The following is a 26,292-nucleotide window of genomic DNA, read 5'->3' on the forward strand; positions in this document are numbered from 1 at the left end:
GGAAAAACTTTTCACTAGGAGGGCGTTGAAGCACTGGAATGCATTACCTAGAGAGGTGGTGGAATCTCCATCCTTAGAGGTTTTTAAGGTCCGGCTTGACAAAGCCCTGGCTGGATGATTTAGTTGGGGTTGGCTAGGATGATTTAGTTGAGCAGGGGGTTGGACTAGATGACCTCCTGAGGTCCCTTCCAACCCTGATATTCTATGATTCTATGATTTAGTGCTCACTCGTGCAAGATTTCTGCAGTCTGGCTATGATCTGGCAAAATACTTAAGCAAGTGCTTTACTTAAGCACCAGTGCTCTCATTGACTTCAGTGGGACTATTCATATATTGAAAACCAAGCACATTAGGATTGTTTCTACCATATGGAACCTATGTTGGCATAGCCATGTCTAGACAGCCTACACCAGAAAAGGAGGTTTCTGTTGGTGCAGGAGTACCAGGTCCCTGAATGAAGTTAGCTACCTCATGGAAGCATTCTTCTGTTGGCATAGCTATGTCTACACTGGGGTTTTTGTAATCATAGGCTATGTTGCTCAGAGGTTTGGTTTTTCCACACTCTGACTGATGTAGCTAGGCCAATTTAATTCTTAAGTGTAGACCAAACCTAAGTACTTTGCTGGATCAAGATCAGAGTGCACAGCACCTTGCAGAATCAAGCTTTCCACACATCTCTAGTACCTATTTAAGTGAGGTTGAATCACATGGAAAAAAAAAACAGTCAGGTGAAGAGATTGTATAGGAAGAACTGATATGAAAACATGACACCATGAAAATCCATTTCTTTTACCCAGAATATGAGTATGGTACTGCCAGAACCGTTCTGGTCATGACATATGGTCTGGCTTAGAGATATAGTCCCTTGACAGAAAATAATATGAGCATGAATAAATTACTAACAAAGGACTTACAGAAAAAACAATAATGGCATAATTTCTGGATTAGTTTTTTAAAAAGATTCTATTGATATCTCAAACTTGTTGAAGAACAAAATATTGAAAACCAAATTATTGGATAACTACAATAAGATATGAAAAAAAATTCTCCTTCATGATTAAGGGCAGAGTGTTACCAGAGTGATAGGTACCGATGGATAAAATAGTCCTGGAATTAATGCCAAATACTGATAAGCAGGAGATATATTTTTTTTCATTAAATGCTTTGTTTTTAATAAAGTTCCTGGCTTGTCCTGAATATAAGGAGCTCAAATAAATGACTCTGAGATTACCTCCCTCTCTTATGGGGCGAACAGAAACTTGCAGTAATTATGATACATACACCTTGGGTAAAAATATGGAATGTTAAAATATAATTACACATTAGTGATTTGGCTGCTTTATGATTAAACTATGAATTAGGTATTAAGCAAAAGAAACACAATATTGTAAGGTTCTTTTACTCATCACACACAGTTTGGTTTAGTCTAGCAATACTATATAAGAAGATATGGAAGTCAGCATTTGGCTTATTTACTAATTAATATTTTCTCCCTAGTTACTCAGACATTCTGATTGAAAGAGAGGTCTTAATGCAGAAGTATATTCATCTAGTTCAAATTGTAAGACAGAAAAGATTGCATCCACTCAGCTTCGACATCAACTTGAAGATCAAGACACGGAAATGAAAGACTAAATCTGAGGTATTTGCATGCAATCACATTACTAAAGTGTCAATGATTTGAATTATTTTGTACCTCTATTGCATAATGTCCCTATTCTTGTAATCTTTGTGGACCTATAAAAGGTCAGTAAGGAAAATACTCAATAGTCCCGTTAAAAACACTAGGGTCAGAACTTTCCTTTTAAAGTTAATTACTTCGTGATTATTTAGTTTATTTAGTTGCCTATTGGCAGAGTATTTTAAAAGACCCATCACTTTGTGCTTTGGATTCTGCTATTCATATTATTTACTGTGTCTTAACAGAATGCAGTTGAAAAGCATTTGTTTGGTCCTCACACATTTTTCTCTGGCTTAATTTTTTTTGTGATTCAGTATTGTAATCTATAGCCAGTGTAGTCCGTTCATATAAAATAATGCTTGATTGGATAAGGGATTTTTCATAGATTCTAAGGTCAGAAGGGACCATTGTGATCATCTAGTTTAATCTCTTGTATAACACACATCATAGAATTTCCCAAAGTAATTCCTAGTGCATAGTTTTTAGAAAAACATTCATCTTCATTAAAAAAATTGTTAGTGATGGAGAATCCATTGTGGGCCAATGGTTAATTACTCTCACCATTAAAAATTTACACCTTATCTCCTGAGGTGGTAGAGTCTGGAAGAAGCACTCAGTCTCTGGAGGAGGAAGTAGCTGGCTGGAGCAGGAGCATCACTGTTTGTTTCCAGAGAGCTGTGTCCAGGCCTCCTCACCCAGAAGGATGTTTGTAATGTGGTACAGGCGTAAGAGGCCCCCAGAAGATCCTTGAAAGAGAACAAAGTGCTACATATTAGACACTGTAACTGAACATTTCTAAAATCTTGAAGAAAACATTAATGGTATTGTTGTTTTTCTCAGATTGTAGCTCTCAATAAAACTAAGGAACGAATGCGGCCTTATCAAGGCAACCAGGAAGATGAGGATCCAGATATAAAAAAATTAAAAAGGTAAACTGTCATGTACCCTACTTGGGGGGAGAAAATGGAGATAAATGTACCTGTGTGTGGTTTACTGTACAATTAGTTTTGCTTTCATTGATTGTTTCCTAGTTTGCTATACTCAAGTGTAAAGCTGTTCATTTCACCCTGTCTCTACCTAAACCAGTTAAATCACAGCAGCTTTTAACATTTCTGTTGTATGAAAGCAGAATATTTAGTTACATATTATTTAATAGGGTAATCTTTACTTGCTATGTACATGATCATTTTGTCAAAAATGAGTTACATAGATGTAATATTGTTGTGACTTCAGAGCAGTTAGGAACATTTGGACTCAAGCAATAGGCTATTTCCTTGTTGGTGAAGAAATATGTCACTACTTTATCCACCATTTGTGCAGTTCTTACAGAACATGATTTTGAAGAGGGTTGTTTGGTAGCAAAAATAGAGTTCAGCTTATGTCTCATTACTGCAAATAGTACACTGCTTTTGGAAATTCAGAAAACAGTTTGATACTAGTTTTCAGCTTGATCTTTTTGTAATATCTTCAGGATGCTGTAGACCAACATTCAAAAGGGCCTCAATCCAGTCTTTTTTTGGACCTTGTAAACTTAGCATATGCAACAAGTACATAAGGGATTTTTAGTATCATTTCCTTTGCATGCAGGTAACTGTGCTCCAGAAATGTGCCTTTGGGGTTGCATACGCAATATTTTACAGACACACACACAAATATAAGGTTTCAGAGTAGCAGCCGTGTTAGTCTGTATTCGCAAAAAGAAAAGGAGTACTTGTGGCACCTTAGAGACTAACAAATTTATTAGAGCATAAGCTTCGTGAGCTACAGCTCACTTCATCGGATGCATTTGGTGGAAAAAACAGAGGAGAGATTTATATACACCCACACAGAGAACATGAAACAATGGGTTTATCATACACACTGTAAGGAGAGTGATCACTTAAGATAAGCCATCACCAGCAGCAGGGGGGGGAAAGGAGGAAAACCTTTCATGGTGACAAGCAAGGTAGGCTAATTCCAGCAGTTAACAAGAATATCGAGGAACAGTGGGGGGTGGGGTGGGAGGGAGAATACCATGGGGAAATAGTTTTACTTTGTGTAATGACTCATCCATTCCCAGTCTCTATTCAAGCCTAAGTTAATTGTATCCAGTTTGCAAATTAATTCCAATTCAGCAGTCTCTCGTTGGAGTCTGTTTTTGAAGCTTTTTTGTTGAAGGATAGCCACTCTTAGGTCTGTGATCGAGTGACCAGAGAGATTGAAGTGTTCTCCAACTGGTTTTTGAATGTTATAATTCTTGACGTCTGATTTGTGTCCATTCATTCTTTTACTTAGAGACTGTCCATTTTGGCCAATGTACATGGCAGAGGGGCATTGCTGGCACATGATGGCATATATCACATTGGTAGATGCGCAGGTGAATGAGACTCTGATAGTGTGGCTGATGTGATTAGGCCCTATAATGGTATCCCCTGAATAGATATGTGGACAGAGTTGGCAACGGGCTTTGTTGCAACGATAGGTTCCTGGGTTAGTGGTTCTGTTGTGTGGTGTGTGGTTGCTGGTGAGAATTTGCTTCAGATTGGGGGGCTGTCTGTAAGCAAGGACTGGTCTGTCTCCCAAGATCTGTGAGAGTGATGGGTCGTCCTTCAGGATAGGTTGTAGATCCTTGATGATGCGTTGGAGAGGTTTTAGTTCGGGGCTGAAGGTGATGGCTAGTGGCGTTCTGTTGTTTTCTTTGTTGGGCCTGTCCTGTAGTAGGTGACTTCTGGGTACTCTTCTGGCTCTGTCAATCTGTTTCTTCACTTCAGCAGGTGGGTATTGTAGTTGTAGGAATGCATGATAGAGATCTTGTAGGTGTTTGTCTCTGTCTGAGGGGTTGGAGCAAATGTGGTTATATCGTAGCGCTTGGCTGTAGACAATGGATCGAGTGGTATGATCTGGATGAAAGCTAGAGGCATGTAGGTAGGAATAGCGGTCAGTAGGTTTCCGATATAGGGTGGTGTTTATGTGACCATCGCTTATTAGCACCCGTAGTGTCCAGGAAGTGGATCTCTTGTGTGGACTGGTCCAGGCTGAGGTTGATGGTGGGATGGAAATTGTTGAAATCATGGTGGAATTCCTCAAGAGCTTCTTTTCCATGGGTCCAGATGATGAAGATGTCATCAATGTAGCGCAAGTAGAGTAGGGGCATTAGGGGACGAGAGCTGAGGAAGCGTTGTTCTAAGTCAGCCATAAAAATGTTGGCATACTGTGGGGCCATGCGGGTACCCATTGCAGTGCCGCTGATTTGAAGGTATACATTGTCCCCAAATGTGAAATAGTTATGGGTGAGGACAAAGTCACAAAGTTCAGCCACCAGGTTAGCCGTGACAGTATCGGGGATACTGTTCCTGACGGCTTGTAGTCCATCTTTGTGTGGAATGTTGGTGTAGAGGGCTTCTACATCCATAGTGGCTAGGATGATGTTTTTAGGAAGATCACCAATGGACTGTAGTTTCCTCAGGAAGTCAGTGGTGTCTCGAAGATAGCTAGGATTTTGAAATTTTGACTCGTGCTTACCACAACCATTAATGATACATCCTTTGTGTTATGACTGTGTGCTTGGGTTTTCACTAGCCTTTCTGGATGTAGTAGTCCATTCTGGACTGACTGTGAGTTGGTGCCACCATGTCTGGGTTTTCCTTGCTACATGAACGGGCCTTTATAATGAAAGCTAGCCACAACCTTAGCTACAGAGAGACTGCTGCTTTTCTACAGTAAGGTCATACAGTTGCTCAGTAAATACACATCTTGATAGTTGTATTAAATTGGGTTTATTTTTAAACTCATTTCTTGAAAGTAACATGTTCCCATATGAGATTTTAGATTTCCCTTGGAAGAAGGTGTAACTGCATATGGCATCTGAGCTTATGTTAAGGTTACCAGTACATATCTGTGATAACTTTTCCAATCTAAATTCTAATAGCAAATTTACTGAACAACTATAGTATTGCTCTAATAAATGGATATCTTTAAAATGTACATGCATGGCAATCAGAGAGCAGTAAATCATTAGAGAATGCGAGGCCTTGGCAATTAACAAGGGAGTCTGCACAGCATATTCATATATTTGAAATGAAGATATATGTGATACAAACAGCTCTTGCCATGATGAAAAACTGGCTTAATTTCTTGTTTGTTGTTAACTTTTGAATGTGCTTCTCATTACTCTCCTTGTTCTTCTGTATTTGATCAATTTTAGGTTCAGAGCTTTATGCGAGGCTGGTTGTGCAGAAGAAAATGGAAGACAATTGTCCAAGATTATATTTGTTCTCCGCATGCAGAAAGCATGAGAAAGAGAAACCAGATAGTTTTTAACATGGTCGAGGCTGAATCTGAATATGTGCATCATCTTTATGTTCTTGTAAACTGTTTTCTCAGGCCCTTAAGAATGGCTGCAAGTTCAAAGAAACCACCTATTAGTCATGATGATGTTAGTAGCATTTCCTCAACAGGTAGTTGATTTTTGTCTACTTCATCACATTGTGCTTCAATTTTACAGTAGTAAAGTTGGTGGATAACATTTTGTCCTGACTTTTATCTTATGCAACCTCACTAAAGTAAATCATGTTTCCTGGGGTGTAAGTTGGAGCATGATCTCTCCCCCTGTTTTAAATTATACCTGTTTGACCTCTCTGCACACATTCTACTTTTTCCTCTGCTGGAGGAGGAAAGTATAACTGTCTCTTCATGATGCACTGGGGAAGAAACTTCTCTCTCCTTTCCTTCTTTTTCTCAAGAAAACAAGACAAAGCTTAATGCCACATGATCCTGGTAGATCCTAGGGATGGGCATGCTGAATTTTGTTCATATTTTCTTTTGTCCTGCCTAAAGAACCGCTTTCTCACTTGCCTGTCTCTCCGGATCAGTTTTCCCTACAAGGAAGAATGATTCTCTGCACCAGGCAGCTTGATACTATAGCACCCAGATACTATGGTGACAAACAAGTGCATGAAAAATGGGCAGATAGTCAAACTGAATGAGGAGTGGGGTTGGGTGTATGCCTCTTATTATAGATGCAATCTTGGTGGCTTGTAAGGCATTTATTAGAGTACATGAGAATGGCTGTGATCAGTAAGCAGTTTGAAACAGTTGGGGCAGTACTGCATAGTACTCCAACTATTGGTTAGTTAGTAACCTAACTTTCTGGCTTTGTTAATTCTGAGAACCAAGTACTGTTCTGGGACCTTTGAAACATGCACAGGCCATACTACTTGATCTTTCATGCTGATTTCCTTGTTCTGCATGTTTCCTTCCTAATGTCTGCAAGTCAAACAGCTAAATTCAGAGGAGGAAATCTTAATTATGAGCAGTTTGTTTATGTGCTCTGCAAGGTTTCCTTTCAAGATCAAAATGCATTATCACATAAATAGCTTTAGTGAGTTATATTATCATTGACCTAAGATGAACAGTTTTCAAGCTCACACTGAAAAAAAAAAGCAATAAGGTATACTGGCACCATGTAGACTTGAAAAACTAGAATAAATCTCAATATGGCTTTCTATGTCTTACTGCTGTGTTTAAGTTAACATAATGCATTGTCCAAAGATATTCCTTCAGTTGGTACACCTGCTCATAAAGTATGTGGAATTTGTTATTTAATAAACAATTTTAATAAAATAGCTGAACATTTAAAATACATATCCCTGTAATCTGCTATAGGTGTTTTTATAATGACTTAGATTTGTACCTAAAAAAAGTTAAATTTTTCATTATTAAATACTAAAAAATAGATGCAATATATTGATATAGAAATGTTGAGTTCCGTAATATTGTTAGTGCACATAGTGCGAAAGTACTAATCGGAAAGGATTTTTTTTTTAGTGAACTATTAGTTAGAAAATAAGATTGGAATTTTTTATTCTTTCAATACTTCTTTTCAGTGAAACTATAATGTTTCTTCATGAAATATTTCATCAAGGATTAAAAGCAAGAATAGCTAATTGGCCTACTTTAATTTTAGGTAAGTTACTATTACTTGTATTCAGACAATGAGATTTTCATGTCACTTTTCACCATTGGGTGACTTTTAAAAAAAATGAATTGTCCCTTTTATGTACTATACATTACAGAACTAACTCTATACATATAATTGTATATGATTATTATGGATTGAGGAAAATTGTGGGTGTCAATTTGTCAGTGTTTTTTTGTGGGAAATAGCAGGGCCCTTCAGAGGTATGAGGGCTCCTTTTGAGGTCAGCATTTGGGAGGACTCTCTTGGGTCAGCCTCTGCCCAAAGATTAGTCTTGGCATAGTCCCTGAACTTGCCATTATCATTCTGTGGCTACTGTATGGTCAAAATGGTGATGCTTTGTCAGGAGAGGGGACCAAAGTTTGTATGACTCTATGAATATAATGGAAATAGAGCTGATCATAATAATGCCTCTTCGATAGAGCCAACAGAATTTTTTGTGTAAGAGATGGATAACCAGAAAAAAGGATTGTCTTGATTTTTTTTCTAGCTGACTTATTTGATATTTTGCTGCCAATGCTGAACATTTATCAAGAATTTGTTCGGAATCATCAGTACAGTCTACAAGTACTGGCAAACTGTAAGCAAAACAGAGATTTTGACAACTCTTGAAGCAATATGAAGCGAACCCAGCATGCGAGGGACGAATGCTGGAAACATTCCTTACTTACCCTATGTTTCAGGTAGTCTCTACATTTTTGAGATTGTACATTTGTAAAATTCATTTGCATCATTTATTGTTGCAAAAATTAAGATCTGTTGAAGGTAACTAATTGCTTAATTAAAAATACTTGCATGAAAATTAATTTAGTCATTTGTTTATCACATTATTATTCTGATATTGTTTGCATGTGGAATGATAGTTTCAAAATTACACTCATTCCATTGCATTCAGGATCTTGCACATGTGGAAAGAGGAATGTGGGAGGAGGAATTGTGCCTAAATAAATAAATAAATAAATACAAATAGAGAAGCAGATCCTCCACCTTGATCTGCTCCAGTGGCATGAAAAGGTCTGTAGGGAGCCACACACCAGCTGGTGCAGGTTAGAGCAGCCCCAAGGCTGCTATAATTTGAGCTAGTGCTGGAAGCAGGCAGATAATCAAGGAGGAGCAGTTAACTCCCCGACAGGACTTCCTGCGTCTTCAGTGGTCAATTCTGCTAAGTGTGGTGAAAAATTTATCCCAAACAACTTAAAAAAAGTTTATTGTACTTCTGCTAACATGTCTTGATCTGATTGGATGAATTATTTTCATCTGTTTGCAAGGTTCTATAAACCACTAGTCTGGTTGTTTTACAGCAATTACATTTGGCATAATTATTTACTTATCAAAATCCTGAACCTAGTTTATATAGTTTTTCAAAAGAAAGTGTTGCTGATATAAAAATACTGACATTTGTATAATCATGCTAGTTACTAGCCGTATCTGCCCAAATGGTTTACTTGTGTTAGCACCTGTAGCATTCTCATTTTTCTTTGGTGAGCTCTTATTTTTAAATGTTGTAAATTTATTCTGCTGAATTGACAAAAACAGCTGGTGATCCATAAAGGGGATGTTATCTTAATTATTGATTGCTTTATTTGTATATAATATGCAGATTTGCAACCTCTCTGCTTATGAATTTTAGATGTATGGAATGTGAAAGGAAGGCGTGCTCCATTGCCTAAGGCCTAAATTTCCAAAAGTGACTAGGGATTTTGGGTGCCTCAATTTTTGAAACACTTTAAATTGGTCTGATTTTCAGCTGCCACTCTCTAGCCACCCATCTCTGAGGCAGTGCTGCCACCAGCAGCAGTGCAGAAGTGAGGGTGGCATAGTATGGTATTGCCACCCTCCCTTCTGCCATCAGAGGTGGGTCTGACCTGGCCCCAGGAATGACCCGTGCTGGGGAAAAGGAAGTCCTAACCCTCCACAGCCTGGTTGGGACTAGCAGCTGGAGCCTGGCACACAATAGGAGCCCCCAGGACAGGGCACCCCCAGTCCTGCTCCTCCCCAATGCTTGGGGGCTAAAGGGGCTTTGGGCTGGCTGTGTGTGTGTGTGGCGTGGTGTGTGTGTGTGTGTGCGAAAGGGGTGACCACAGCGCCCCCCAGCCCAACCCCAGCACCTTGGGTTGTTGCTCACATGTAAGGCTGGCCCAGCCCTCCCCCAAAAAGTGACAACTCCCACATACAATGCCATCCTCACTTCTCTCCTGCTGGTGGTGATGCTCTCCAGCCATCCAGCTCTGAAGGCAGCACAGAAGTAAGGGTGGCAATACTGTGACCCCCCCACAATAGCCGGATTTCCCAGGGGAGACCAGATTTCACAGTCTGTGATGCGTTTTTCATGGCCGTGAATTTGGTAGGGCCCTAAACATGATAAATAGAACTGGTGACCTCAGGTAACCTTAATTTGTTCAAACTGAAAAAATCTACCCAACATAAGAAATCTATACTAGAACATATATAAAGGCACTTGTATTACTGGAAATTAATAAAAAAAATAATAGTCAGACCAATTTGTGATTTTTTTGAGGATTTTTCCTATACTCCGCATTCCATCTTGAATTGGTAGAGAACTTTAAGATTCTAACTGAGCAGGGACATGGATATCGTCAGTGAGTGACTAATCTGGTAGAATTTCAGAGCTCAGTTGGCATCATTGTTTATCATAAAAAATGCTGATGCTATATTTAATTTGTTTAAGATTCCTAGATATATTATAACTCTTCATGAACTTCTGGCTCACACACCCCATGAACACGTGGAAAGAAAGAGCCTTGAATTTGCTAAATCTAAACTAGAAGAACTTTCAAGGTAAGTTTTGTTCCATCTTTTGTTCCATATATATACTAAGCTTGAAAGGAAAGCTCTGAAATAAAGAAACAATTAATTATTTTATCCTTTAAAATTGTTTTAAATTAAAAATTTATCTCTTTTTCTGCCAAGGCAAAGCTAAGATTATTGCTGGTTTTTGTTTTGTTTTTTTTTGCCATGAAAATTGCCCAGCCTTAGGTCTGAGTGAGGCATTTGTCTTTAACTAAAAAAAAAGTGTTTTTCCATAGTTAACAAAAATAACAATTTCATGATTAACAATAACAGAAGTGATCAGGGTCTTACAAACTTCTTAGTTCTAAATTTGTGTAAATTTTTATAAATATTAATGATAATATCAATTTTGACATGTTCTTTTATGTGATGGCAGTTAAAAAGATCCATGTATCCCAAATATTTTAGGTACAGTGCTTGAATATATTTTCAGAATTACTGCTCCCTTGAGATCTTTGCAAAGTGAGTCTCTTCCACTGCAACCTGAAACTTTCATAACTGCCTCTCTGCATAAATCTGGGGGTACATTTTGCCATTTTCTCTAGGGAACACAGCTTTCTGCTACATACATGGCTAAAGTGCACAAAGTCTAAATTATGAATTTTCTTGAATTTCCCCATGTGACAATGCCACTATTTTCCAGTCAAAGGAGCTTTTTAGCTGTAAGAAGAGTTTGTTTCACATGTGGAAACTGTTCACATTTACTAGGTAGAGAGTCCACCCCACTGGCTTCCATGATTTTTTTCTCCCTACCAAGCCGAACTCCATCTACAGCCTGTCTCCTGAGTTTTCTTCAATTTATATTCTGCCTCAGACTCAGGCATATGCCTTCAGCTCTTCATGGAGCACTCAAATAGCCCTGTCTTGAGGTCATCTGAAGAGAAGCAGAGTCCCCTTCTCATTTCAGGATAGGCAGAAGAATCTCTTATGGCTAGGTCTGTGGTAGCAGCAGCAGACTCTGCATCATCCCATGCCTCAGGTGAGGAGTTCACTCCCACCAGCTACTCACTAGGCAGCCAACATTAGGAGCTCAGGCTGCTTGCACCCCCTCTACTATAGGGCAGGCAGTGCCTATCACAAGAACAAAACACTTGAGACAGATTTAGTCACATCACTTAATGCACTGCTGGAAGGCTTCTTGGATACCAGTGATGAGAATGGTATAAGAACCTATATAGAAGAACTCCCAAATAGCTTTCTACCAACCCTATTGTCCTTAGTGCTTCACTTCCTAGATTAGTAAAAGCTCCAATGGGGAAGACATTTTATGCTGATTGGTGTTTGTGGGCTTTGCAGAGGTTTAGAAGTGTTTGGATGTGTTTACAAGAAGTTTGGATCCTCAGAGGGTGGTGATTTGGCAGACTGGAGTAGGGAGGGCATTCTGACTCTGATTCAGGAAAGCACCACTGTTCAGCACAGCATTTAAGCATGTGCCGAAGTGCAATCCTGAATTGGAGCCTCTGTATAGTAAAAGGTATAGGGAGCGGGGTGGGAGAAGGAAACAAATAAGATATTGCATCTCGCATTGTTGGAGTAAATAAAGGGTGCAAAATGCTCCATAAGAGAAGATCTGAGATACAAATTGGAGCAGAGATGTGGAAGACCTTGAAGTCACGGACAAGGTGACCTAAACTGAATAGGTAGAGAGGGTCAGTGGAGTGCCTCCAGTAGGAGGGTTGCCTGGTCTGATGGGCAGGAAAGATGGTCTTAGCAGCTGCAGAAAGCTCAGGTAGATAACATTAATGAGACTTGGCCAAGATATGGTCATTCAAGAATTTGGCGAGAGCAGTTTCAGAAGTGGTGAAAGTAGAGTATTTGGACTGGAATGAATCTATGAATGAAGAGAGGAGGTTGAAGCAAGGGTTGTAAAACTTATTTTTCTTGTTAGCAGCTACTTTTATTATTACTTTATGTTGACCAGTAGCTTGTATCAAAAACCAAAGTGTGACAGTTCTTGAGGTGAATTCTTGGAGAAGCTAGCCATTTTATATTACTTTGATAGCAATATATATGAATATTGCAAAATATGTTTCAGGGAATTAAAAATCCTCTTTGTACTGTGCCTGACAGGGTGATGCATGATGAAGTGAGTGACACAGAAAATATCCGGAAAAATTTAGCCATAGAAAGAATGATAGTAGAAGGTTGTGATATATTACTGGATACCAGCCAAACTTTTATACGTCAAGGTAAGGCTTTTTCTTAATATATGTGTGTGTATACATATATATATATATATAAAATATTGAAAAATGTACATTAAAAACAGCAGAATTAATGTTGGCATCATTGGGAAGATGATACTGCTGGTGCCCAATGTCACAAGGTTGATGTCCACATACGATAAGTGACAGGTTGCCCCTATAACAAATAGTTTTGGGCTACAGTTGAGCCCCACTTCTGTGCTGTTTTTTTCAGGGGCCATGAAAAACAGCAGCACAATAATAGTAAAGCACCCGTGGGAAAGTAGCGTACATACAGACTGGACTATCATCTTCAATGGACCAGAAATTATCTACAGCTCCATGGAGAACAGGTCTGTCTGGCCAATTGATGTTGCAATCTCAGATGATGCCAACATTCAGACAAAAACACAAGAGAAGCTAGAAGTACTTGAAGCTTTGTCAAATGGTGGAGAGATTGTGAGGAATGAAAACAGCTGTCTACTGTTCCCATTTTTCATTTGTGCTTCGGGAACAGCTCAAAATGCTATAATTTAATTTCTTGATAACCTGTGCTGCTAGATGGATACTTCACTGACAAATGGCCAAGAACAGATATTACAGTATGACAACATTTATACGTATTTGAGTTTTTGAAGACAAGCATTTTGTTTCACAGAATACTGTTTTGGGCTATAGTAAAAGCTCAGTATACATGGCAGAAACATTCCTGCAAAGAGAAATGGTGAAGAATGAGCATACTGCATAAGAGTGCAGATTCACCTGTATGTAGGAGTTTGCAACATAAGAGAGAGACAGACACTGCATCCTTTATATTATTATTTTTGGAAAGAGTTTCCTTGAGGTTCATGTATAGTAATGATGGACATAATGGAAAAAATTCCACATAATCTTGATAAAAATAAAACTTTAATATGGCACCTTTTATGGAAAATGTTGGCATCAGGTTGGAATTATCAGCGTAGTGGATCTTATATTAATGATAAGCCAACAATATTAAAAGAAACTCAAGAAAAAATTGGTAAATGAAACTTATTTTTTGTTAAACAACTAAATATTTGTAAGTGATTATCTCTGAATCATTAGCCCCAAGCAAGCAGATCTTTTGCTGACCTAGAGATCTGTAATGCAGGATTTTGGCTTTTCATATGCACAAGCATCTTTGTAGTCCAAAAAAGGTGATATTCAGGGAAACTTGAGAATGCAATTTAGGTGCATCCCTTAAAATTAAGACCAGTGGCCTGAGGTGTGGATTCACATTACACATTTTAGAACTAAATTTGACAGCTGTGAAAAGCACATAAGCCCTTTGAATATTGCTCTGTGTGTGTGTGTGTGTGTGTGTGTGTGTGTGTGTGTGTGTGTGTGTGTTTAATAAATTCTGGAAGTCTAATGTATAGTGTGTGTATAATATGTGGCCTTACCAAGTAAATAGGGATAATAATATCAAGGGATCATAACATAAAGAGTCTTGTTACAACAGTCACTCTGAAATCTATGTAGGTTTTGGAAGGATTTTTCATAATTAAATATGGATGTTTGGCATAATTCTATGCTGTTGGTCCCAGGATATTAGAGACAAGGTGGGTGAGGTAATATCTTTTATTGGACCAACTTCTGTTGATGAGAGAGACAAGCTTCAGGTCTGGCAGAAGAAGAGCTCTGTATAAGCTTGAAAGCTTGTCTCTCTTGCCAATAGAAGCTGGTCCAATAAAAGATATTGCCTCACCCAATCTGCCTCTCTAAAAATGCTGTGTATGTAAATTTAGGGAAGTATCTGAAAGAAAATATTAAACAAAATATATTGGACAAGAAGTTGTATCTTTCATTGTATCTAGTGCCAAAAACAGTTGCGAGACATGAAATTCCTTGACTGACACTAGTCTTAGTATTGTGTGAATTAATTATACTGTATAAACCATGTTATTCTTCAATTTACTTACAGTCTTTTGATCTATATATATGAATTATTTCATCTGTTTCATTAGTGATTGCATATCTTGTTTTGTTTATATGCCTAGAAATTTGTCAATAAAAAGTAAATATAATAAACCTACCATGAGAAGAAGTCTTAGTATATTTACTCATATGGTGTTTTTAACAAGAATTGAATATAACCCATCTTTTTTTTTTTTAAGTAAGCCAATGAATCCCTTGATTATTTCTGGAGAAAAATAGTTATTTTGAAAACTGTGCATGATGCAAGAAAATTATCTCACCAAAGACTAAGTTCTGATCTGAAAGCTTACATCGTCATGGGTCTTGTAAAATCATCCACTGTGCATGATATTGTATGGTATCAGAGATCAGAATTAACTGTGGAAACAAAAACAAAAAAAACCCTCCTCATTGCTCTGTATCATTTGGTTTCCTGCTGTCCATGTCACAAAAATAGCCTGTAACAGTTGATGATAATTGGGTCTTTGTTGGCAGTCTCAGCAGACAGACCAAGGACTGAATGGGTCTGGAGAATGAGCTAGCTTCTCAACCTGTAGAAGTGTTTCCTCCAGATCAATGCTAAATACATTTGCAGAGAAGCAAGAGGGAAACTTGTATTGATTCTGCTGGCACAATACTGTACAGGTTCTCTGGCTGTTGTCCACTGCTTCCAGTCTGGCACCTTTCTCTGCAATCTGTCTCCCATTGTTGTCTCTGTCTCCCCTTGTTGCCCTCTGCTTTGGCCTATGTGGGCCTGCATGGAGACAGTCTTCATGGCACACAGAGGGGAAGAAGTTCCCCCATTCTATGGCTTTCATACCCAGAACCACCAGAGAAATAAGTGTTGGAGAAACCCTCGTTCAAGTCCTTCGTCCCAGGGTGAACATCACCTTTGTAGAATATAATACGCAATTTAGTTTACTAAAAGGCATTTAAGGACATTCAGATTGGACTTGTGGATAAGTATGGGAGTCAGAAGAACTGGTTCCTGTTCCTATGTTTGTCTCTGCCACTTCCTTTCTATTGTAACTGTAACTTGCTATAGACTCTAGCACCTAGTGGGTCCCAATATGCATTCTGTCAGTGACTTCCGCCTACAGACTACTCCAATGCCCATTAACTGCCATGCTCTTTCCAGGGCTCCCAGACTCCTTGCTTGAGATCCACTCCTAACTGCCCAACTTCCTCTCTTGGCAATACTGTGGCAATTTATTTCTCCAGAGCAGGAGAAAGCAGAATTGCATTTGTAAATCAGGCAACAGCAACAGCATGCAGACTTAAAGACTCATTTTCAAAAGAAAAATATGACACTTAGGGTATGTCTATACTATGAAATTAGGTCGATTTTATAGAAGTTGATTTTTAGAAATCGATTTTATACAGTCGATTGTGTATGTCCCCACTTAACGCATTAAGTCGGCGGAGTGCGTCCTCACTGCCATGGCTAGCATCGACTCACGAAGCGGTGCACTGTGGGAAGCTATCCCATTGGAATTCTGGATTAAGCTCCCAATGCCTGATGGGGCAAAAACATTGTTGTGGATGGTTTTGGGTACATGTTGTCAGTCTCCCCTCTGTCCCTTACTCCCTCCCTCCATGAAAGCAACTGCGAACAATCATTTAGCACCTTTTTTCCTGATTTACCCATGCAGACACCATAGCATGGCAAGCATGGAGCCCACTCAGCTCACCACTGCTGTTGCGAGCATTGTAAACACCTCATGCATTATACTGCAGTATGTGCAGAACCTGGCTAAGAAACAGCAGTACGAGGATGATTGTGAGGAGGACATGGACACAGACATTCCTGAAAGCATGGGATGTGGCAATTGGGACATCATGGTGGCAGTGGGGCTGGTTGATACAGTGGAACGCCAATTCTGGGCCCGGCAAACAAGCACAGAGTGGTGGGACCACATAGTTTTGCAGGTTTTCCCAGTGGCTGTGAAACTTTCGCATGCATAAGGCCACTTCCCTCAATTCTGTGAGTTGCTTTCCCCAGCCCTGAAACGCAGGAATACCAAGATGAGAGCTCCACGACAGTTGAGAAGTGAGTGGTGATAGCCCTGTGGAAGCTTGCAACGCCTGACTGCTACTAGTCAGTTGGGAATCAGTTTGGAGTGGGCAAATCTACTGTGGGGACTGCTGTGATTCAAGTAGCCAATGCAATCACTGACATTCTGCTATCAAGGGTAGTGACTCTGAGGAATGTGCATACTGGATGACTTTGCTGCAGTGGGGTTCCCTAACTGTGGTGGGGTGATAGATGGAACGCATATCTCTATCTTAGCACTGGACCACCTTGCCAACCAGTACATAAACCACAAGGGGTACTTCTCAATGGTGCTGCAAGCACTGGTGGATCACAAGGGATGTTTCACTGACATCAACGTGGGATGGCTGGGAAAGGTGCATGATGCTCGCAGCTTTAGGAACTCTGGGCTGTTTGAGCAGCTGAAAGAAGGGACTTACTTCCCAGACTAGAAAATTACTGTTGAGGATGTTGAAATGCCAATACTTATCCTTGGAGACCCAGCCTCCCGCTTGCTCCCATGGCTCATGAAGCTATACACAGGCAGCCTGGACAGTAGTAAGGAGAAGTTCAACTATAGGCTGAGCAAGTGCAGAATGGTGGTAAAATGTGCCTTTGGACATTTAAAAGCTCACTGATGCTGTTTGCTGACTAGGTTAGACCTCAGCACAATCAATATTCCCATTGTTATTACTGCTTGCTGTGTGCTCCATAATATCTGTGAGAGTAAGGGGGAGCATTTATGGCAGGGTGGGAGGTTGAAGCAAATTGCCTGGCTTCCAATTTTGAAGAGCCAGATACCAGGGTGATTGGAAGAGCATAGGTAGGTGTGCTACGTATCCAAGAGGCTTTGAAAACCAGTTTCGTGGCTGGCCAAGCTATGGTGTGACAGTTGTGTGTGTTTCTCCTTGATGCAAACCTACCCCCTTTGTTGATTTTAATTCCCTGAAAGCCAACCACCTTCCCCGCTTCAATCACAGCTAGCAAAGGATATAAAGCCATTATTGTTTCAAAACCATGCATTCTTTCTTTATTAATTAAAAAAAGGGAGATAACTGATAAGATAACCCAGGTGGGTTAGGGGGAAGGAGAGAAGGACAAGGGTACATTGCTTACTGTAGCCACACTACAAATCAAAACTGTTTGAATGACAGCTTTCTGTTGCTTGGGCCATCCTCTGGAGAGGAGTGGCTGGGTGCCTGGAGCCTTCCCCCTCCCACCCCCCCCCCCGTGTTCTTGGGCATCTGGGTGATGAGGATATGGAACTTGGGGAGGAGGGCAGGCAGTTGTACAGTGGATGCAGCGGCAGTCTGTGCGCTTGTTGGCTTTCCTGCAGCTCCACCAGATGCCTGAGCATGTCCGTTTGCTCCCCCATTAGTCTCAGCATTGCATCCTGCCTCTTTTCATCATGCTCGCTTAATACTTTCCTGGACTCTGCCACTGAATGCCTCCATGCATTCAGCTGTGCCCTATCAGTATGGGAGGACTGCATGAGGTCGGAAACATGTCATCATGAGGGCGTTTTTTTCGCCTTCTAATCTGCGATAACCTCAGGGATGGAGATGATAGGGGAGCATAGAAACATTTGCATCTGCAGGGGGATAAAAAGGGAGAGTAAAATTTAAGATGACACATTTCTGAGAACAAAAGGAAGACCCTTTCACAGTGAATCAAGCAATTCACAGCAGACAGCACATGTGGTTTAGGTACAAGGTCGTATTTTGCCTTTTATATTGAGCACCTGCCAGTATGGTGACACATCACACATGGCTGGGCAACAGAATTTGGTTTGGTTCTAATGCTTTCATAACATGTGGGAATGTTTTCAAACTGCAACTTCCTCCTTTCCCATAGCAAGCAATGCTGATTGGGTCTGCCATTTAAAAGGAGGGGCTGCGGTTTTGGGTGGATGTGCAGCACACACCTCCCTCCACCCCTCCAGGTGACTATTTGGGATGATCCTTCACCCCTCCCCCTGCCACGTGGCTATGGGATGATCCCTTTTAGCCAAGCGCAAACAGCATGGTACAGTGTCCTACCATGGAGGATGAAATAAGGCAGCCCTCCCCAGAAACCTTCTGCAAAGGCTTTCAGAGTACCTCCAGGAGAGCTTCATGGAGATGTTCCTGGAGGATTCCCGCTCCATCCCCAGACACATTAACAGTAGTTGTACTAGCCATGGATGCATCCCAAGTCTTCAGGGCAAATCAAACATTAAACACTATTGCTTTTAAACCCTGCACCAGAGGTGCCTTCTCCGCCTTCAGGGTTGGCGATCCCGCCTTGGGAGGCTATTGTCTCCAGGGTAATGAAAAGGTCCTGGCTGCCGGGGAGAACCGATTCTCTGCTTGCCTGCTGCGCATTCTCCTCCTTCTCCTCTTCCTCATCCACAAAATCCTTCTCCGTGTTGCATGAGACTCCCCCCTTGCAGGTGTCCACAGACAGTGGTGAGGTAGTGGTAGGGTCCCCCCCTAGAATGGCATGCAGCTGATCATAGAAGCAGCATGTATGGGGCTCTGACCCAGAGCGATCATTTGCCTCCTTTGTCTTTTGGTAGGCTTGCCTGAGCTCCTTTAGTTTCATGCAGCACTGCTGTGTGTCCCTGTTGTAGCCTCTGTCCATCATGCCCTGTGCGATTTTGGCATATATATTAGCATTTCTTCTTTTTGATCGAAGTTCTGCCTGCACAGATTCTTCTCCCCATGGAGCAATGAGATCCAGTGTCTCCCATTTGCTCTATGCTGGAGCTCGTTTGCTATTTTGGGGGGACTGCATGGTCATCTGTTCTGCTGAGCTTGCCATGCTGACCAAACAGGAAATGAAATTCAAAATTTCCCGGGGCTTTTCCTGTGTACCTGGCTAGTGCATCAGAGTTGAAAGTGCTGTCCAGAGCGGTCACATTGGAGCACTCTGGGATAGCTCCCGGAGGCCAATAACGTCGATTTGCGTCCACACTATCCCAAATTCGACCCAGCAAGGTCGATTGTAGCACTACTCCCCTTGCCGGGGAGGAGTACAGAAGTCGATTTTAAGAGCCCTTTAGTTTGACGGAACGGGGTTGCTTGTGCAGATGCATTCATTATAAAACCAACCTAATGCGGCTAAATTTGATCTCACCTTATAGCGTAGACCAGGGCTTAGTTTGTCCTGAATTGCAGATATGTTGTTAAAATAATATTTTGGCAATACCAAACCATTTAGTTCAAGTATTTCTGGTTAAAATACCCAAGATTGAGCTGAAAATTCTACAGAAGCATGCCACTGTATTAATTTGGGTTAATGAGTGTTCCAAAATTAGCATCACTTGTTACAATAGGGAGCTGTCCCAATACATGTTTTTGTTTTTTCCCCCCTTAAGAGGAAATCTGTAGTGGGAATGTTTGGCAAACAGATGCTCAGCTCCTGTTGTTAATAGGAATTCACCAAACAGAAAACCCCAAAAGAAATTGGCCTCTTTGCTGGATGGGAACCATAGAGTATGTGCTGGGGAACTGACTCAATATATGATTAATATTAGATTGTTTATTTAATCCAGCAAAGTAAGTTCACACAGTAACTTTTATATTTATATAATAACATTTCATATTTCTACAGGTACACAACTTGGCATTAACAAATACTCTATCTTCAGCCCATCTTGGCATTATTAAATACTGTACTACTCAAAGAGTTGTACCATATCATCAGCAAAAATTGGGTATTTCTAAACCCCTTTGTGAATATGAATACTTTTTTAAGCAAAGTGATAACAGAAAAAGTATTAACCCTAATGTAGTTGCTTCTGCCCGAGGCAGAATACGGATAAGATGAATACTACTATTAAATCCTAACTTGAATTTTAGGAGCTAAGAAGAACCTGTTATAAGCTCTGGAATGGAAAGTTCCTTCAAAATTTTTTAACTTCAAGCAAAGCCTTTCATAGTGTTTTGGAAGGTAATCGTGGAAGGTGTCAGGGAGTGAATGTCACAATTCAACACACAAAGCTGGTCTTCTTAGCTTTTCAGCTGGACAGATAGGCAGTTTTGTTTGTCAAAAAAAAAAAAAGGCCACAATTTTTTTCCTCAGAATTCTAGATGAATCTGCAAACTAAAAAATGTTCCATGCCTCTGCAAAACTTCAGAAAGTTGAACTTTATTCCAGTTTTTTATTGCAATGGTGAGAATTTTGTCAGACCCCTCTAGTTTAAACATAAAATAGACATTAGTGAATACAGTTCTAACTGTCTTTTACCAGTGTGTATTTGACTATGCCTGTTTATAGAAGCTTTTTATATATTGTTATGTCTAAAATTAATGTAAAATGTGTATTTTGGGAAGTAAGTATTCAGCTAAATTTTATGTAAACTAAACATTGCTTTCTCAGTAAGACATTTGCTTTCCATTTATATATTGTTTATTAACTTAACATTTTATACATGAAGAGTGAACAAGATGATTTTCCTTCTAATATAATGTAATGAATTTTAAGCTAATATTCATTAACTAAGTGGATAAACTTTTGAAAGTTCCTTTCAGGAAATGTGTGTAGACTTTGGGTCAGATACTGCTCTCAGATACACATAAGGAGTTGTACATTTGACCCATAAGAAAAAATTTGACCCCATAAAGGTCACAAATGGGTGACACAAATGGTGGTGTAAGTTGAGTGTCTTGTGAAAATTGGTCAGAAAACAGGTTAAAGATGGTGTAAGTGGCATAGTAATGTAACTTTTACCAATATGAAATTTTGTGGTGATCTTGATTCAGATGCTGGTGTAACAGGATACAGTCTCCATTGAATTCAGTGGTAGTTGTGTCTGCAGACAGTAGGCTTCAGTTTGGCCCAGGAGGGCTGAGCATTGTGTAAAGTAAACTAAAGGAGAAGAAGCCCATCTTAGTTACACTCCTCTGTCACTTGCTTTTTCAACTGTACTGCATCCCTACCCTCTTCCATCTCCTTGATGTGTAAATTACTCATTTTGCAAAGATACTAAATATCAAAATTAGTGAAAATTGTGCTACATTGCCACCTAATCTTCTTATCTGACCAAGTGACACATGATATGTAACTTAAACTACCCATGGATTTTTCCAAGAAACCTCCCTGGCAGGAGCACAAGTATTAGTGCAGGTTGGATTTGGCTGAATGTGGCCCTATTGTGAGTAAAGATATAGGGTTGCAATTATTGTTGGTATAAAGAGGTACAACTTTTTCCTGAATTTGATCTAGGTAGTGAAAACCAATCTAGAGGGTTAAAAAAAATAAAAAAATAAAAAATTACTAGTCTCTGTTCTAAGAGCAAGGTATCGCTGCACTCCTGTGGGAGTTAATGAGTTGCATGAATTCTTTTTATATATAGTACAGAATAGACTGCCTGTTACATTAACACTTATTAAATAGTTTTATAATTACAGCAAATTCTTCACTTTTGTAATTACCAGGTTCTCTTATTCAAGTCCCTTCAGTTGAGAGGGGGAAACTTAGTAAAGTTCGCCTGGGATCATTGTCTTTGAAAAAAGAAGGAGAAAGACAATGCTTCTTATTTACAAAACACTTTTTAATTTGTACAAGAAGTTCAGGAGGAAAACTGCATCTGCTTAAGGTACAGAATTTACATAACTATCTCATTTACAAGCCAGATGGTTAAAATATAGAAAATTGAGGGCAATAAATATTTTAACTTATCTCTGTCTGTGAAATTTCAGGTTTCAGAGTAGCAGCCGTGTTAGTCTGTATTCGCAAAAAGAAAAGGAGTACTTGTGGCACCTTAGAGACTAACAAATTTATTAGAGCATAAGCTTTCGTGAGCTACAGCTCACTTCATCGGATGCATTTGGTGGAAAAAACAGAGGAGAGATTTATATACACACACAGAGAACATGAAACAATGGGTTTATCATACACACTATAAGGAGAGTGATCACTTAAGATAAGCCATCACCAGCAGCGGGGGGGGGGGGAGGAGAAAACCTTTCATGGTGACAAGCAAGGTAGGCTAATTCCAGCAGTTAACAAGAATATCAGAGGAACAGTGGGGGGTGGGGTGGGGGGGAGAAATACCATGGGGAAATAGTTTTACTTTGTGTAATGACTCATCCATTCCCAGTCTCTCTTCAAGCCTAAGTTAATTGTATCCAGTTTGCAAATTAATTCCAATTCAGCAGTCTCTCGTTGGAGTCTGTTTTTGAAGCTTTTTTGTTGAAGGATAGCCACTCTTAGGTCTGTAATCGAGTGACCAGAGAGATTGAAGTGTTCTCCAACTGATTTTGAATGTTATAATTCTTGACGTCTGATTTGTGTCCATTCATTCTTTTACGTAGAGACTGTCCAGTTTGGCCAATGTACATGGCAGAGGGGCATTGCTGGCACATGATGGCATATATCACATTGGTAGATGCGCAGGTGAACGAGCCTCTGATAGTGTGGCTGATGTGATTAGGCCCTATGATGGTATCCCCTGAATAGATATGTGGACAGAGTTGGCAACGGGCTTTGTTGCAAGGATAGGTTCCTGGGTTAGTGGTTCTGTTGTGTGGTGTGTGGTTGCTGGTGAGTATTTGCTTCAGACTGGGGGGCTGTCTGTAAGCAAGGACTGGTCTGTCTCCCAAGATCTGTGAGAGTGATGGGTCGTCCTTCAGGATAAGTTGTAGATCCTTGATGATGCGTTGGAGAGGTTTTAGTTCGGGGCTGAAGGTGATGGCTAGTGGCGTTCCGTTATTTTCTTTGTTGGGCCTGTCCTGTAGTAGGTGACTTCTGGGTACTCTTCTGGCTCTGTCAATCTGTTTCTTCACTTCAGCAGGTGGGTATTGTAGTTGTAGGAATGCATGATAGAGATCTTGTAGGTGTTTGTCTCTGTCTGAGGGGTTGGAGCAAATGTGGTTATATCGTAGCGCTTGGCTGTAGACAATGGATCGAGTGGTATGATCTGGATGAAAGCTAGAGGCATGTAGGTAGGAATAGCGGTCAGTAGGTTTCCGATATAGGGTGGTGTTTATGTGACCATCGCTTATTAGCACCGTAGTGTCCAGGAAGTGGATCTCTTGTGTGGACTGGTCCAGGCTGAGGTTGATGGTGGGATGGAAATTGTTGAAATCATGGTGGAATTCCTCAAGAGCTTCTTTTCCATGGGTCCAGATGATGAAGATGTCATCAATGTAGCGCAAGTAGAGTAGGGGCATTAGGGGACGAGAGCTGAGGAAGCGTTGTTCTAAGTCAGCCATAAAAATGTTGGCATACTGTGGGGCCATGCGGGTACCCATCGCAGTGCCGCTGATTTGAAGGTATACATTGTCCCCAAATGTGAAATAGTTATGGGTGAGGACAAAGTCACAAAGTTCAGCCACCAGGTTAGCCGTGACAGTATCGGGGATACTGTTCCTGACGGCTTGTAGTCCATCTTTGTGTGGAATGTTGGTGTAGAGGGCTTCTACATCCATAGTGGCTAGGATGGTGTTTTTAGGAAGATCACCAATGGACTGTAGTTTCCTCAGGAAGTCAGTGGTGTCTTGAAGATCGCTGGGAGTGCTGGTAACGAAGGGCCTGAGGAGGGAGTCTACATAGCCAGACAATCCTGATGTCAGGGTGCCAATGCCTGAGATGATGGGGCGTCCAGGATTTCCAGGTTTATGGATCTTGGGTAGCAGATAGAATACCCCAGGTCGGGGTTCTAGGGGTGTGTCTGTGCAGATTTGTTCTTGTGCTTTTTCAGGGAGTTTCTTGAGCAAATGCTGTAGTTTCTTTTGGTAACTCTCAGTGGGATCAGAGGGTAATGGCTTGTAGAAAGAGGTGTTGGAGAGCTGCCTAGTAGCCTCTTGTTCATACTCCGACCTATTCATGATGACGACAGCACCTCCTTTGTCATCCTTTTTGATTATGATGTCAGAGTTGTTTCTGAGGCTGTGGATGGCACTGTGTTCTGCATGGCTGAGGTTATGGGGTAAGCGATGCTGCTTTTCCACAATTTCAGCTCGTGCACGTCAGCGGAAGCACTCTATGTAGAAATCCAGGCTGCTGTTTCGACCTTCAGGAGGAGTCCACCCAGAATCCTTCTTTTTGTAATGTTGGCAGGAAGGTCTCTGTGGGTTAATATGTTGGTCAGAGGTGTGTTGGAAATATTCCTTGAGTGTGAGACGTCGAAAATAGGATTCTAGGTCACCACAGAACTGTATCATGTTCGTGGGGGTGGAGGGGCAAAAGGAGAGGCCCCGAGATAGGACATATTCTTCTGCTGGGCTAAGATTATAGTTGGATAGATTAAGAATATTGCTGGGTGGGTTACGGGAACCATTGTTGTGGCCCCTTGTGGCATATAGTAGTTTAGATAGCTTAGTGTCCTTTTTCTTTTGTAGAGAAGCAAAGTGTGTGTTGTAAATGGCTTGTCTAGTTTTTGTAAAGTCCAGCCACGAGGAAGTTTGTGTGGAAGGTTGGTTCTTTATGAGAGTATCCAGTTTTGAGAGCTCATTCTTAATCTTTCCCTGTTTGCTGTAGAGGATGTTGATCAGGTGGTTCCGCAGTTTCTTTGAGAGTGTGTGGCACAAGGTGTCAGCATAGTCTGTGTGGTATGTAGATTGTAATGGATTTTTTTACCTTCAGTCCTTTCGGTATGATGTCCGTCTGTTTGCATTTGGAGAGGAAGATGATGTCTGTCTGTATCTTCAATCTCTCTGGTCACTCGATTACAGACCTAAGAGTGGCTGTCCTTCAACAAAAAAGCTTCAAAAACAGACTCCAACGAGAGACTGCTGAATTGGAATTAATTTGCAAACTGGATACAATTAACTTAGGCTTGAAGAGAGACTGGGAATGGATGAGTCATTACACAAAGTAAAACTATTTCCCCATGGTATTTCTCCCCCCCACCCTACCCCCCACTGTTCCTCTGATATTCTTGTTAACTGCTGGAATTAGCCTACCTTGCTTGTCACCATGAAAGGTTTTCCTCCTTTCCCCCCCCTGCTGCTGGTGATGGCTTATCTTAAGTGATCACTCTCCTTACAGTGTGTATGATAAACCCATTGTTTCATGTTCTCTGTGTGTGTATATAAATCTCTCCTCTGTTTTTTCCACCAAATGCATCCGATGAAGTGAGCTGTAGCTCACGAAAGCTTATGCTCTAATAAATTTGTTAGTCTCTAAGGTGCCACAAGTACTCCTTTTCTTTTTGTGAAATTTCAGTATCTCATGGTATTATGGTTTAAAATGTGAGGATTTTCATATTCTACAGTAAACAAAACTGAGATAATGCACATTAATTGACTGAAATACTCTCCCATTGTTATGTAGGTAGAAAATAATAGTGATTCAGTTTGAAGTGTATGTTAGTCTCTCTAAAAGACATTCAATTAAAATTATGAACTGGCCAGTGAAAAATAACAAGGTGACATTTATTGCAGGAAAGGTTTAGACAATTGCATATGCATAGAATATTAATAAACTCAACCCTCTTCACCCTAGAATGAAAAGATGCTAATTATCTGCATGTCCTTCTCTCTGCCAGTGTATTCATATTACACAACACAGTATGCGTGATGGTGTATATAAAATATAGGAATATAAATTTATATGTTCCTTGCCCTTAGCCTCACCTGTGCAAAACTTTTGAGAACAGAGGCCATGATTACTAGCTTCTAGCTCAAGAGACTCTCCCATCTGAATCTGTGACACTGAAAACAAGCATTCCAGGCATTGTAGCTCAGGTGCATCATGAAAGTGT

General features: G+C 40.4%; 1 protein-coding gene across 1 annotated transcript in view; it reads left to right on the plus strand.

Annotated features, from left to right (window-relative positions):
• RASGRF2 (Ras protein specific guanine nucleotide releasing factor 2) overlaps positions 1 to 26,292 on the plus strand; it is a 225,546-nt gene that overhangs the window by 68,274 nt on the left and 130,980 nt on the right. Inside the window, 11 exon segments of the mRNA XM_038403244.2 lie at positions 1,498 to 1,562; positions 1,565 to 1,625; positions 1,627 to 1,642; positions 2,522 to 2,617; positions 5,865 to 6,108; positions 7,536 to 7,625; positions 8,128 to 8,238; positions 8,241 to 8,320; positions 10,327 to 10,436; positions 12,519 to 12,637; positions 22,022 to 22,182. Of these exon segments, the coding sequence (XP_038259172.1) occupies positions 1,498 to 1,562; positions 1,565 to 1,625; positions 1,627 to 1,642; positions 2,522 to 2,617; positions 5,865 to 6,108; positions 7,536 to 7,625; positions 8,128 to 8,238; positions 8,241 to 8,320; positions 10,327 to 10,436; positions 12,519 to 12,637; positions 22,022 to 22,182 (1,153 nt within the window).

This window comes from Dermochelys coriacea, chromosome 5, assembly GCF_009764565.3.
Source record: "Dermochelys coriacea isolate rDerCor1 chromosome 5, rDerCor1.pri.v4, whole genome shotgun sequence".
Taxonomy (NCBI): Eukaryota; Metazoa; Chordata; order Testudines; family Dermochelyidae; genus Dermochelys; species Dermochelys coriacea.